We start from the raw sequence: 16,126 nt of genomic DNA, 5'->3' as shown, positions 1-16,126 counted from the left end.
CCTGAAAAAGCACAAGAACAAATCTGCACAGACACACCCCAAGAGCCCCGAGCAGGGGTATTCTATCTGCTACCCAGGATCCATAAACCTGGAAACCCTGGACGCCCCATCATCTCAGGCATTGGCACTCTTACAACAGGATTATCTGGTTATCTGGACTCTCTCCTCAGACCCTATGCTACCAGCACTCTTAGCCATCTTCGAGATACCACTGACTTCCTGAGGAAACTACAATTCCTGAAAACACCATCCTGGCCACCATGGATATAGAAGCTCTTTACACCAATATTCCACAATAGGACAGACTATAAGCTGTCAGGAACAGTATCCCTGATGAGGCCACGGCACACCTGGTGGCTGAGCTTTGTGACTTTGTCCTCACCCATAACTATTTCACATTTGGGGACAATGTATACCTTCAAGTCAGCGGCACTGCTATAGGTACCTCCATGGTCCCACAGTATGCCAACATTTTTATGGCTGACTTAAAAAAACGCTTCCTCAGCTCTCGTCCCCTAGCGCCCCTCCTCTACTTGCGCTACACTGATGACATCTTCATCATATGGACCCACAGGAAAGAGGCTCTTGAAGAATTCCACCAGGATTTCAACCATTTCCACCCCACCATCATAGAATCATAGAATATCAGGGTTGGAAGGGACCTCGGGAGATCATCTAGTCCAACCCCCTGCTCAAAAGCAGGACCAATCTCCAATTAAATCATCCCAGCCAGGGCTTTGTCAAGCCTGACCTTAAAAACTTCTAAGGAAGGAGATTCTACCACCTCCCTAGATAATGCATTCCAGTGTTTCACCACCCTCCTAGTGAAAAAGTTTTTCCTAATATCCAACCTAAACCTCCCCCACTGCAACTTGAGACCAACCTCAGCCTGGACCAGTCCACAAAAGAGTTCCACTTCCTGGACACTACAGTGCAAGTAAGTGATGGTCACATAAACACCACCCTATACCAGAAACCTACTGACTGCTATACTTACCTACATGCCTCCAGCTTCCATCCAGGACATATCACACGATCCATTGTCTACAGCCAAGCCCTAAGATACAATCAAATTTGCTCCAATCCCTCAGACAGAGACAAACACCTACAAGATCTTTATCAAGCATTCTTAAAACTACAATACCCACCTGGGAAAGTGAGGAAACAGAATGACAGAGCGAAATGGGTACCCAGAAGTCACCTACTTCAGGACAGGCCCAACAAGGAAAATAACAGAACACCACTGGCCATCACGTACAGCCCCCAGCTAAAACCTCTCCAGCACATCAACAATGATCTACAACCTATCCTGGAAAATGATCCCTCACTCTCACAGACCTTGGGAGGCAAGCCAGTCCTCGTTTACAGACAGCCCCCCAACATGAAGCAAAGACTTACCAGCAACTACACACCACACCACAGAAACACTAACCCAGGAACCAATCCCTGTAACAAACCCCGTTGCCTACTTTGCCCCATATCTACTCTAGTGACACCAGCAGAGGACCCAACCACATGAGCCACACCATCAGGGGCTCATTCATCTGCACGTCTACTAATGTGACATGTGCCATCATGTGCCAGCAATGCCCCTCTGCCATGTACATTGGCCACACCGGACAGTCTCCACATAAAAGAATAAATGGACACAAATCAGACATCAGGAATGGTAACATACAAAAGCCAGTAGGAGAACACTTCAATCTCCTTGGACATTCTACAACAGATTTAAAAGTAGCCATACTTCAACAAAAAAACTTCAAAAACAGACTTCAAAGAGAAACTGCAGAGCTACAATTCATTTGCAAATTTAACACCATTAATTTGGGCTTGAATAGGGACTGGGAGTGGCTGGCTCACTACAAAAGCAATTTTCCCTCTCTTGGTATATTGACACCTCCTCATCAATTATCGGGAATGGACCACCTCCACCCTGACTGAATTGGCCTTGTCAACACTGGTTCTCCACTTGTAAGACAATTCCCTTCTTATGTGTCAGTATACTTATGCCTGCATCTGTAATTTTCACTTCATGCATCTGAAGAAGTGTGTTTTTTACCCTCAAAAGCTTATGCCCAAATAAATCTGTTAGTGTTTAAGGTGCCACCGGACTGCTCGTTGTTCTTGAGGTATGTAAGACAGGTCACCAGAAAGTGATAAACAGGTTCTGTTCAGACAAGGAATAAGAGACATTTATCTCCCTGGCTGACCATTGTGTAGCTTACAACAGAAGTCTATTTGCATACAGAATCACCAGCTAATCAACACTACGAAGTTGAAAAGTGATCACAAAATCTACAGAAAGGAACACAGAGCAGGAGGGTGTCTGGTTTATGACTAAGATGAAAGAATTAGTCTGATGTATCAGGAGAATGCAAGGAGATGCCGAAGGTCTTCAATCTAGGAAGTAAGATGACCATATGTTTGCTTCACGAAAAATATTACAGCCAAGCTTGGCTGAAAACACTGGAGAGACTTTGGGGTGAGCTAAACTTAATTAGACAAAGTAGTATCTTGTTAATTAAGTTTAGGCTCTGGTACGTGTGTTATGATTTTATTTTATATGTAATCCTTTGTTTCCAATATTTCTGCTTCCTATCATTTTAATTTCTGCTCTTTGTTAAATAAGCATATACTTACTTTCACTATAGACAAATCTAAGGACAGTGTGTTAAGTGGAGCTATGTACTATGGTGTAAAACTGGTAAGGTGCAGTGTACTTTTCCTTTGGGAACAGCAGGTCTGGTAATTCTGTGAGTGTCCAATGATCAGCAGCTGAACACTCCAGGGGGACATCCATAGGACTAGGCGGTTAGAATATGCCTTTCGCTAACCAGTAAAGAAAGAGTGTGTTCTGAGGAGGCCTGGTCGGGAGTGCTTTTATTGCCCATAGCCATGGAGTTGACCCATGGCAGGCACAGACAAGGCTTGCTCCTGCTAAGGGCAGGTGGTAGCAAGATACCTCACAACCCTAGGGACCCCTGAGAAGCGTCACACCAACATGTCCCTGTGGATGCCAGTGGGATGATATGACAACCAAATATCATCAAACCCATTAGTAAACAGGAAATACACAATTTTTGTTTCTATCAACCATTACACCTGAAAATGGAACACTGCAGAATGAAAAAAACAACCCACAACTCACAGAATGTGTTCAGAAAGCTGATTTTCTCATTTTACTGAGCATTGCATATATTTATTTATCAAAATAAGGGAAATGTGCACATATTGTGTTTATTAAAGTGACAAATCACAGTACTTCTAAGAGCTGGGTATACTGCATGTAACTGTGTTGCTAATTTATCTTCATAGTAATCCCAATGCACCTTTATACTGTTGATCATTCTTGTGCTTCTTCCTAAGCAACTAATTCAGTTTATGTTAAAAGGTGCCAAATTATTAGGTGGTTTTGTCACAAGGGACTTAAATAAAGACCATCATATCCATTTCTCTTGTGACCTTAGCCAGAGAAAGTCTGATACTCCTTATTTCTGTTTTACGAAACTGGGTGGATCTCTGCTTCAATCACACAGGAGCCTGTCTGGTTATTCAAACACATGGAAATGTAACCATTTTGATCAGTAATTCTCAGCTTTGATTTATTTATTCAGCTGTAAGCTCCATGGGTGTGACTGATATTCCACACTGCTGAGCAACTGACTGATGATATGATTGAAAAGCTTTTATATACAATCACTTGCGTCTTTTTTTCATTCCTTTTCCCTATGAACAAGAAGAACGTTTTCCCTAGTTCACATTTCTTTTAATGAGGCTCTGTTGATCTTTGCAGGACTCAAATTTAGTTAGTTTACAAGACATGTGGCTATATTCATCTTGGGTTTACACTGGTGTCCGCTAGTGCAAACCTAATCACTGAGCCCCAGCTATGAAAATTACACTAGGAGTGGTTTCAATGTTGGAAAACAGCTATAACTTCCTTTTTGGGGGAATAGAGTGATCACAGAGGGTCAGATCTGCCCAAAAAATAGACAGCACCAGCTGGAAAGGCCACATGTCAAGTGAGGCCAGGATATGCACTTTTTAAGTACATTCCCTCAGGAGCATCTGCCAGCTTGGTTCCTATGAATCTACAGCAACAAACTAAAGCTGATCTGCACCAGTAGAAATCCTGAGGTGGTAGGAGGTCTGCACCATCAGGTATCCTCTTTTGAAATTAATCAGTCCTGGGCACAAGAGGGCAAAGGTAATTTCCAAGGCACTTCCAAGTGCCATCACTTATGAATCTGCCCCATCATTTCCCCTAACACATTTTTTATTTTTTGCCATAAAATGTTTTGGGTCCCTACAACTATAATTGCACTGGAATGAAATGCTGCATTCATTTGTGCATATACATGCGTAGTTCTTCTTGCCTATGGAGAGGCTCCAAAACAACCATGTCCAGTCATGAATAAGAGATCCTTGTCAATAATATTGGACTTGAGTTATTGAGCACTGTGTGACTATTGCTTGCTGTTGTTCTTGTTGCTGTTCAGATATTCATGTTTTTTATGGCTAGCCTGATTTGTTCAAACTGAAAAGGTAATATTTCCATACCTCCAAATAGCTTGTTTCACTTTTTTATCATCTGGTATATTGCAGATATGACTGAAAGTACCCTGAAAGGTATGTATACCAAAAGTTGAGACCCCCCTACTTTAAAAGTCTTGAATTAAGTACTATCCTAGAACCGTACTCTCAAATTGTATTTTCCAGAAGGATGTATGAAAGTATACTACTTTGCAATACACTAGAGTAATGATTGCATACATTAGAGCAATAATGAAAATTGAACTTGAATTCACATCTACCTTCATCTTTTGGGTTTCTTACTTCAAACAGTGACAGTTTTTCCTGCTTCTTTTCTATATCTTGTAATGTGGCAATGATGGACTCATGCTATCAAATACAAACATTGTTAACTTTATTGTTACAGAGGTATAGACAAGGTTTTGTATACTGAACCTAAGCAAACTGAACCTAAATTTTATGGCAATATTCCTGACTTCCACAGTATACTGGCATGGTTGATTCATTTAAATAAAGAAAACATAGGTTTATAATTAAATATGAAAATGAATCAGTATGAAACTAGTACAGCAGCCCATGTGGTTTATTTTGATATTAAATTCACTCTATCTGATCTTTCTCCACATTTTACACTTTTGTTATGCCAAAGATTTTTGTATTGAGAAGCCTAACTGCGACGCAGAAGGGCAAAGCTGAAGATTTTGACAGCCGGGAAAAGGACAGCTGGGGTTTCTGGCACTTGTAGAAAAGAGGGAGGCAGTTGAGATAAGCACATTAGCTGAGCGCGTCTGTTAAAATGATCAGCAGTGGAATAATTAACGTTGATATTTAGAACCATTTTCCAGGCTTTTTTGCAGATTTGGGAACAGAACACTGCATCGGTTTACATTTGGTTAATGTTTTCAAGGTTTCCTGTGCAACCATATGGGATAGAACTTTTTTTTAATGAACGTTTTGTTTCTGCAGCACAATATGGGTGTTTTCAGCAATGGAATGCATGGGGCTCTAGGTATAAATAGTTTAAAAAAGGCATTTCCATCACCTCTAGTGCTGTGATTTAAGGTGCCACAGACTCATATGTATCAATGAGAGTTTTACTTTCGCAGGGCCAATGTTCAAATATTCCAGCTTTGTTTTAAACCAAAATAACCTTTCATCTCTCTCCAATTAACTTGATTGCCAAGTCATTGCTTCTCAAAAGGGCCACTTTGGAAATGCTGGTGAGAGACTTCATGGATCCTGGCATTTTCCATCCATATGAACAATATGAATATGAATGTAGCCTGCTAATTGTACAGGAAGTATAGATGCACAGAAATCATGAACAGAAACAGATGGAGATAGATTGCACAAACTGAATTTATCTTTACTTTCTTCATGCTTAGCTTCATAACATGCTGCTGCTCTCAGCATCCACTTCAGGGATTATTACTTTATCTAACCACATGGTGTAATTACATTATTCAATCAATGGATGACAATGTACAGAACAGAAATGTCCTGCACTGTAAAGCAATCTTTAAAAAACTCAACATCTATACTTACTGTGCCACATTTTTCTCTGGTCATATCATGGTGCAAAACCAATGGAACATCAGCCTTTTTACAGCAATCATAACAAGTATGAGTTGGTCTTCTTGACCTAGAAGGACCTATATCTTTTCCCCCCACAATTAAGAAAACAAACATAATTTTAAAATAATGATGGAAATATATGTATAAAACCAATAGAATAGAATAGACGCCAATTGTACAAATTACCAAGAGTAAAAAGCCGACCATGATATAAATAAAAAATTGTATATGCAGATGAGATCAGATCAAATCAAATTAGTCCAATACTGTTCCGGAGACTGTACTTAAGTCTAAGACCCACTAAAACATTATTCCAATACTGAATGCAAAAACGACAAGGTTTATGTGAGGGAAATACAGAAAACCAACAAAATTTAAGGGACCAAATACATCCTTTTTATAACCCCACTGACTTGACCAGGAAAGAATTTGTGCCATACATTCTACTGTCTTAACGATATAGATAAATAACCATCAAGGATATACTACTACTAGAAAATGCCTGTCCCTGACATGAAAACAATAAAGCAAACTTGCAGCATGTTTGAGACGAGGATGTAAATCTGTGATTAACATTATGAAATAGCTAACGTACCAGTAACCTCCGTTGTTTCATAAGCAACTTCACTCTCAGTAGCACCATAAGACTTAAGCAATTCCTTCATTTTATCATTGCATGCTTCATCCAAAGCATTTTTCCCATACTTGTCCTTCTCATTAGGGTTTGCTCCATGATGTAACAGAATATTGACTGCCTACAATATAGTTCTTAATTATTATTATCATCGTAGTAGCCCCTAAAATGTGCTAAATGCTGTGCAGACAAATAAGATGACACAGTTCCTGTTCTGATGAGTTAACACTTTAACAGGACAAAGAAACATATGAACAGAGGGGGAGAGATACAGCAATTTAGCTTGCAAGTATCTTTGGCATTTATTTACTTAGTTCTATGTCTTATACTTTTAATTTGTTTATTACATATATGACCAATTCATAATTGCTTGTTTAGTTTGTCATCTTCATAGTGTTACTGTATGCAACACATTCCCATGTTGCTACAGAACATCATACATCAGTTCCAAATTAACAGAATCTGGTAAATGTCAAATAACCATTTTGGATAAATATAAACAAGATACAGAAAATAAGTGGACTTTTGTTTCTCAGTGGTATGTGATGGTGACTTCGGCCCCAATTCTACAAACACTTATTCACATGCCTAATTTTAAATACATGACTAGTCCCATTGAAGTTAATGGGACTATTTAAGTATTTAAAGCTAAGCTGTATGTGTTTGCACATGTAGGCCTTACCTGCTAAAAATTTTCAGATTTACGACTCTTATTTCCCTGCCTGAATCTTCCTGCTCCACCATTCATGCCAGTGGAATCATCTCCTTCATTTTTATTTTCTGTCACAGAGAAGATGAAAGAGATGGAAAACCTGCTCTTTTGACTAATTGGAGGAAGGGTGTGTATGTTTGAACCAATCTGGCATCATCTACCCAGCTTTAACTTAATGGAAGTCCCTATGCAAAACAGCATGGACTTTTAAGTGTCCTCTATATGGCACCCTTCCATGGCAAATACACAGGAATATTCTCATTTAGATTAATACTGTCATCACTAACTTACAAAGACAACTATTTTGGACCTTCAAACTATCTCACATGGAGGTGAAGTGAGCGTTAAAAGGGAAATATGTTGCTATGGGGGATGGAATGCCCCAGGGCAACTGCAGAAGGTATGAACCTCAGTGCAGATGCTCTGGTCCTTCTCAGATACCTCAGATTCCCCCTAAAGGATCAAGTCATCCATGAGTTGCTCTCCTGGCAAGCAAACCTCTGATCCTCTCTCTTCCTCCCTGATTGCATCCTACCTTAGAAACTCTGGACCTGTAAAATTGCTGGAAAGTTCTGAGTATCTCTCGTCCTCCCACAGCTTTTCATTTAGGAAGAAAAAATAAGGTACTTTGTTTATTTGTAATAACAATTTTCTCTTACTACCTTGTTAGTACATTTCTTTGCTGAAATGTGAGGGTGTCAAGAAACAGAAACCACCTGGCCATAAGCTAAACTTCTCAAGGTAGGGTCTCCTTTTTATGGGAACCTCTCCCAGCATTCTTTTCTGGTAGCTGGTGCTTTACATTTTGCAAGTACAACCAGCTACTACCATTAAGGGCAGATCTAGACTAGAAACTTGCATTGGTGCAGCTGCACCACTTAGTGCTTCTGGTGAAGACGCTTTAAACCGACAGGAGAGAGCTCTCCTATCAGCTTAATAACTTCATCTCCATGTCTACGCTAGCATTTAGGTCAGTATAACTACGTCAGTCATGGGTGTTGATTATTCACACCCCTGAGCAACACAGTTATACCGAAGTAATTCTATAGTGTAGACCAGGGCAATTGGCTAACTGGAAGGTGGCTTCAGCTTGATGCATCTCTCTCCCTTCCAGCTGGTAAGTATTCCTAATATGTTTTCAACTTGCTCTTAACATTGATGAGAAGCTGGCACAATCTCACATTAATTCTTACAACAAAACTGCAATTAAGACATATTTCTTCAAAGATTAATTGAAACACTTTTTAACAAACTGTTTATGATCCAAAATCATTAACACAAAAAAATGGAGATGTCAAAATTAAAAATGAATGCATTTTAAAAACACTGGGTTTGACTCTTTGTTCACTTACATCTGTTTTAACCTGATATAACCTCATTAACTTCAGTGGAGCTACTCCTCACTTACCCCATTGTGAGAGCAAAATCAGGCCCACCATCTGATTTTGAAAGGAATTTAAAGGTATTTAGGCACTTACCTCCCCTTGAAATCAGTGGAGTTAGGCACATGAATTCCTTTAAATATGTGACCCGCATTATTTAAAAATCACTTATTTCTTTACTTACTGGCAAAGACCTGCATTTCAGGCCTACAGGGTTCTGTATCTTCTTACGACAAAATTCTGTCCTCTGATATGTATGTTCAATTCCCAATATTTCAATGAGAGTTATACATGCACATCCCAAAGCAGAATTTGGTTCTTACAATTAACATCAACAGTACATAAAGTAGCAGAAGAAATACAGCTACATGCTCTGATTTAGATGTCCATATTGTCATTGTTTGTTGCAGAAGAGACACAATGCTGGACTTCACAGAATCATAGAATATCAAGGTTGGAAGGGACCTCAGGAGGTCACCTAATCCAACTCTCTGCTCAAAGCAGGACCTAATCCCCAACTAAATCATCCCAGCCTGGGCTTTGTCAAGCCTGACCTTAAAAACCTCTAAGGAAGGAGATTCCACCACCTCCCTAGGTAACCCACTCCAGTGCTTCACCATCCTCCTAGTGAAAAAGTTTTTCCTAATATTCAACCTAAACCTCCCCCACTGCAACTTGAGACCATTACTTCTTGTTCTATCATCTGATATCACTGAGAACAGTCTAGATCCATCCTCTTTGGAACCCCCTTTCAGGTAGTTGAGAGCAGCTATCAAATCCCCCCTCATTCTTCTCTTCTGCAGACTAAACAATCCCAGTTCCCTCAGCCTCTCCTTATAAGTCCAGTCCCCTAATCATTTTTGTTGCCCTCCACTGGATGCTTTCCAATTATTTCACATCCTTCTTGTAGTGTGGAGCCCAAAACTGGACACAGTACTCCAGATGAGGCCTCACCAGTGCTGAATATAGGGGAATGATCACGTCCCTCAATCTGCTGGCAATGCTCCTACTTATACGACCCAAAATGTCATTAGCCTTCTTGGCAACAAGGGCACACTGTTGACTCATATCCAGCTTCTTGTCCACTGTCACCCCTAGGTCCTTTTCTGCAGAACTGCTGCCTGGCCACTTGGTCCCTAGTCTGTAGCAGTGCACGGGATTCTTTCGTCCTAAGTGCAGGACTGCAATTGTCCTTGTTGAACCTCATCAGATTTCTTTTGGCCCTCTAATTTGTCTAGGGCCCTCTGTATCCTATCCTGACCCTCCAGCGTATCTACCACTCCTCACAGTTTAGTGTCATCGGCAAACTTGCTGAGGGTGCAATCCATGCCATCCTCCAGATCATTAATGAAGATATTGAACAAAACTGGCCCAAGACCGACCCTTGGGGCACTCTGCTTGATACAGCTGCCAACTAGATATGGAGCCATTGATCACTACCCGTTGAGCCCGATGATCTAGCCAGCTTTCTATCCACCTTATAGTCCATTCAACCAGCGCATACATCTCTAACTTGCTAGCAAGAATACTGTGGGAGACTGTATCAAAAGCTTCACTAAAGTCAAGGAATAACACATCCACTGCTTTCCCCTCATCCACAGAGCCAGTTTTCTCATCATAGAAGGCAATTAGGTTAGTCAGGCAGACTTCAATTTTGACGGGTTAAAAAATTAGGTTTTTATTTATTTTTAATGCAAATCTACATATGTATTCTATTAATAATTTTGGATTCAGTTATTTAAACCATCATTTTCATTTGCATGCGCAAATTGTGGTATTTGTATGCCCATAATTGAAAATCAGGCCCAGGCATGGTAATGTGAGTAGAATCGTACCTTGAAATAATTGCCAGAAACTGCATCATGTATTGGTAAAGTCCCATCCAGGCTTTTGCTATTAACATCAGCACCAGCTTTTAGTAACTCTAAGATCACCTCTGTAAATCCCCTGTTGGAAGCTTCATGAATTGCTGTCCAGCCTAGTAAAACCAGATCAAAATTTAGATTCTGATTCTGATGTCTAAAACCCACACCGGTCACAGACAATTATACACTTTTTTGTATTCAGTCCAGTAACTGTCAGACTTCTTTGTTTATAATAAATCTGAAACAAAGAATTGCCCTGAAACACTGGGGCAATTTTTCCCTGTTGTAACTCAGTTGACTTCAAAGATAAATTTATTCCAATACTGGCTAAAGAAATGTGCTATTTGCTTTTTAAATCATATTATCAGAAATAATAATAGCATAGAAACTGCAGATTAGAAATATCAGAAATCAAAAGCATAAATACTGACAATCCAATTTCTAGCACTGGTGGCATCATGTGATATCAAACTTTAAACCAGCCCTGGATCCAGAATGGATTACTAGCCAACCCTGGGGCTAAGGCTTGTGTAATTTAGGAGGAAATTCTACATTTAGGAGGAAAAGAAGGAAACGTCTACCTTGTAATTTAATTTTTTAAAAAATGGAACTGCCTGAAGTGGCTCAAAGGTTGAGAACTTGATTCTGCATTTATGCATGTGGATAACTTTACTTATGAGTAACGCCACTGCATTCACAAGCCAAGTGGGCAAAGTGAAGGGGAGGTACGTGATAAATGTGCATCACGTGTCCACAATTTATCACATACCTAAGCAATTTATTACATGGATGTTGTGACACTACACTCCATATTCATCCTAGTAATATTATTATGAGATGATTATGGCATAATTGTAATGCATTTTGTACAAAATAGGTCATATAAGGTATCATTGGAAAAGTTATGATTTGCTGAATACGATTATCCTATTTATATGCATGTGTCATTTTTGTATCATTTTTGTATCTGAAGTTCTGAATATTGACTATGTATCTGTATTTCACATGTAGTCACATCTGGGTGACACCCACAAGGCAAAAATGCTTCCAGTCTAGATAGCCGACTGTGAAGGGCCTATTCAAGGTAATGGGCCATTAGGAAAAACTTAGGAGAAGCTTATCCACCACCTGGTGAGTCTTCCTGAGAACACTCCAGACAGCCTGTAAGTAATGGCTGCTATGACTCAGCCACATGACACGGAATTCCATCTTGGATACCAGTGTTTTTCCACAAACTGAATTTGGGACAAAGGGTTCCAGCCGTATGCTAAAGCTATATAAGGCAGGGAGTGACATTGTCTGTTGTTCATTCCCCATACAAGAGGACTCCTGAAAACACCTGAGGAACAAAGACTGAACTGGAGGAAGAGCTGGACCCAGGCTAAAGGGATTTCTAGCTTGCGTATGGAACCCTGGGAAACCCAAATTGCAAAGCAAATGCAGCTTGTGCCTTAAGAATCTGCAAGCCTGCTTGTATCAACAGTCAGGGTGAGATTGTTAATTCGAATCCTATCCTTCTAGTATGTTAAGCTTAGTTTGAGATTTTGTTTATTTACTAGGTAATCTGCTTTGATCTGTTTGCTATCACTTATAATCACTTAAAATCTATCATTTTGTAGTTAATGAATTTATTTTATGTTTTAATCTAAACCAGTAGGTTTGGAGTGAAGTGTTTGGGAATCTTAGCTCAAGGGGCAGGGACTGTTCCATTTCTTCTCCACATCGGGGGGTGTGTTTGTGTGTGAACTCTATGAGTTTACGCTGTACAGTATACTGTGCGGCGCAAGACGGTATAATTTTGGGTTTATACTCCAGTGGGGTGGTGCATGCCTGGGGGCTGGGGGTAAGCTTGGCTGTAGTCTCTCTATTGTTGGTTCATAGAGTGGCTGGTCAGAGAGCCTGCATGTAACTGCACCTTGGCATGTCCCTACCTGTGTGAGTGCTGGTGGCAGTGTAGGACTGGGAGTGGGTCTGCAGCTTGTCACAGCAGCACAGTGTGAGAGAGAGCCCAGGCCGCTGAATCAGAGGGCTCAGTGGTACCCCAGTTCCAGGTGGCACCCTGAGGGGTACCCACCACAGATTACACCACAGTATGTGATCTGGGTGTATATGCATCCACACACACATTCATACAAGTGTGTATATAAATATATATACACAATTGTCTGATGCACTGGTCAATATACTGCACATTATTGTCAAAAGATTCATATGTATCATTTGAAAGACTGCAAATACAAATTCAAAGATAACAATGACATAACAAAGTAATCTTTCTAACTAACCTTGTTCAATAAAGTAGGTACCAATAAGTTATTTTCTAAAACATCTTGGTTACATTCTTTCAAGAGTTTAAAAAAAAAGTTGAGTTTCTTAATTGCCATCAAATTGAATCACTAGAGGATCACCAAAGAAGTAATTTTAAAACATCCAAACCTGCATTATCCTTTAGATTTACACATAGTCCAGATGCTATAAGAGTTTTCACTAAAGATAAATCTCCTTTTTTAGCAGCCAGGTGCAGGCGACTTTCCCCTTTGGCATTTCTTTTTTTTATCCCAGCTCTTATAATATAGGTAGACTGAGCAGATACAGCTGCTACCTCTTCTTTGCTTGATAGTGAAGATTCTAAAGACATATTGAACACCACAATTTCTCATTAGAAAACTGGGCCAAGCTTCTGATCTCACTTCAAACAGCATACCTCTATGCAATTCTATTGTCTTAATTATTATTACTTGACAGCACCAAAAATATAATACAGATCGAGTACACCTGGATTGTGGTCCAAAGAGTTTACAATCCACTACCAGACAACTTGCAATAAGGATGCAACTGGGTAAAGATGGAGGGAGACGATTACATAGTTATTCAGCACAACTACGTGGTATAGCAACAAGAAGGTCAGCATATTTCTTCACAGACTTCTTCTCAGTTACCAGGAATGACTTCAGAAGATATTACTACTTGCTGGGACTTCATCTCCTCTAGACAGAAATGGGAGGAAGCTGCATAGGGTTAGGTACTGAGAGGAGGAGCAACTGACAGTTTCTCCTGATAACACTGTGTGATGGTCTATACTATTATGTTCACCACTTTTACAAGACTATGATAATCTGCTGAACATTGTCCTGGTAAAGTATGTGTATTAACATTGTATGTAAAGTTTTAATTTTCTACTGCAGAACATTGCTGTAACATGTTTCAGAGTTAGATAGGCAGGCCCAAACTTTTCAGCGACAAAGACACAGTAGCATCCCCAGCCAGGTATCAGCATAATCAATTGGACAATCGCCTAATTAAATGACCATTCCTTGGCAGGAAAAAGGGTGTGAGCCAGGACTTTACATATTGGCAAAAACACAGTGGGGGAGTTTCTGTGTAAACAGTTTGCCTGTCACCTGAACCCCAGCTGGAGATAAACATAAAAAAGGGGAGAACTAAGGGTATAAGAATGGAGGACACAAACAACACAAATTACCTCTCTCATCCCCATCTCTACTTATGACTGCTACAATGCTTGAAAGACAAAGAAAGCATCATTGAACTGGGGGAGAGGTGGTTCTGGCTGGAAGGCTTTTCAGCCAATACAGACTGCTATAAACATGGGGTGAGACAAAACCTTTTTGCTTTTAAGTTCACTTGGTTTGTTAAATTAAGTATTAGCTTGCGTTTTCCTCTTCTATTTCTTTTGTAACCAATCCTTTTATGCACCGTTGCTTGTAATCACTTAAAATCTATCTTTCTATAGTTAATAGACATATCTTATTGTTGTATCTTAACCAGTGTGTTTGGATTAAAGTGTGCGGGGAAACTCCATTTGAAATAAGAAGGTTGGTGCATATCATTTTCCACTGATGAAATGACATACTTTATAGTGTAGTGTACTGAGCAGTACAAGGCACACGTTTCTGGGGGACAAGACTGGGATTAGGAATCTGCTGTATTCTTCTGCAGTGTAATTTACGAGGGGCTAACTAGTAGCACTCAATACTGTGCAGCTGGGAGCAAGTTACATGCTGGAGGCTGTGTGTTAACTGGCCAGGAGTGGCTGTTCACCAGTAAATCAGTGTAAAAGGCATCCTATAGAGAACTGAGGAAAGACAGCTATTCAGCAGTCTAGATTGTACCTTGGGGAATGGCACACTTCGCTGTCAGACAATGAAACCAGGCATAGGTATGTCACCAAAACTAAAGCCATCTGCTTGAAATTTCTCATATGTGGTCCTTGGTCAAAGGATTTCACATTCTATAAAGACAGGTTTCAGAGTAACAGCCGTGTTAGTCTGTATTCGCAAAAAGAAAAGGAGTACTTGTGGCACCTTAGAAACTAACAAATTTATTTGAGCATAAGCTTTCGTGAGCTACAGCTCACTTCATCGGATGCATACTGTGGAAAGTGTAGAAGATCTTTTATACACACAAAGCATGAAAAAATACCTCCCCCCACCCCACTCTTCTGCTGGCAATAGCTTATCTAAAGTGATCACTCTCCTTACAATGTGTATGATAATCAAGTTGGGCCATTTTCAGCACAAATCCAGGTTTTCTCACCCCCCTGCCCCCTCCCCACACAAACCCACTCTCCTGCTGGTAATAGCTTATCTAAAGTGACCACTCTCCTTACAATGTGTATGATAATCAAGGTGGGCCATTTGTTAAACCCTGGATTTGTGCTGGAAATAACACAAATGAAGTGAGCTGTAGCTCATGAAAGCTTATGCTCAAATAAACTGGTTAGTCTCTAAGGTGCCACAAGTACTCCTTTTCTTTTTTAAAAGAATCCAAGTGTTCCTGTTAAGTATCAAAAAGAAAAGGAGTGGCACCTTAGAGACTAACCAATTTATTTGAGCATAAGCTTTCGTGAGCTACGTGTTAGTCTCTAAGGTGCCACAAGTACTCCTTTGCTTTCAGTTACACCACTGGAAATCTGGAATAACTTCACTGAAGTCAAGGAAATTATTATAAATTTACATTTACAATGTACTCTAACCTGTTTAAAAAGATGCTTTTCTGATCATACAAATCCAGGGCATAATACACTAAAAGAATCCAGGTTTCAGAGTAACAGCCGTGTTAGTCTGTATTCGCAAAAAGAAAAGGAATACTTGTGGCACCTTAGAGACTAACCAATTTATTTGAGCATAAGCTTTCGTGAGCTACAGCTCACTTTATCGGATGTATTCAGTGGAAAATACAGTGGGGAGATTTATATACACAGAGAACATGAAACAAGCTATTAGCTATTATCAGCAGGAGAGTGGGGTGGGAGGAGGTATTGTTTCATGGTCTCTGTGTATATAATGTCTTCTGCAGTTTCCACAGTATGCATCCGATGAAGTGAGCTGATGCTCACGAAAGCTCATGCTCAAATAAATTGGTTAGTCTCTAAGGTGCCACAAGTACTCCTTTTCTTTTAACATGA

The 16,126-nt window shown here is 40.0% G+C and overlaps 1 protein-coding gene across 1 annotated transcript in view; it reads right to left on the bottom strand.

Annotated features, from left to right (window-relative positions):
* Positions 1-16,126, bottom strand: part of ANKRD31 (ankyrin repeat domain 31) — a 112,197-nt gene that overhangs the window by 35,482 nt on the left and 60,589 nt on the right. Inside the window, exons 14-17 of the mRNA XM_078853001.1 lie at positions 13,138-13,265; positions 10,672-10,814; positions 6,711-6,863; positions 4,815-4,902 (exon numbers count right to left, since the gene is read on the bottom strand). Coding sequence (XP_078709127.1) covers positions 4,815-4,902; positions 6,711-6,863; positions 10,672-10,814; positions 13,138-13,265 — 512 coding nt within the window. The remainder of the gene's footprint in view (positions 1-4,814; positions 4,903-6,710; positions 6,864-10,671; positions 10,815-13,137; positions 13,266-16,126) is intronic.

Source organism: Lepidochelys kempii, chromosome 5 (assembly GCF_965140285.1).
Source record: "Lepidochelys kempii isolate rLepKem1 chromosome 5, rLepKem1.hap1, whole genome shotgun sequence".
Taxonomy (NCBI): Eukaryota; Metazoa; Chordata; order Testudines; family Cheloniidae; genus Lepidochelys; species Lepidochelys kempii.
The sequence above is the reverse complement of the archived record's forward strand: the minus strand, read 5'-3'. Positions and strand labels throughout refer to the sequence as shown.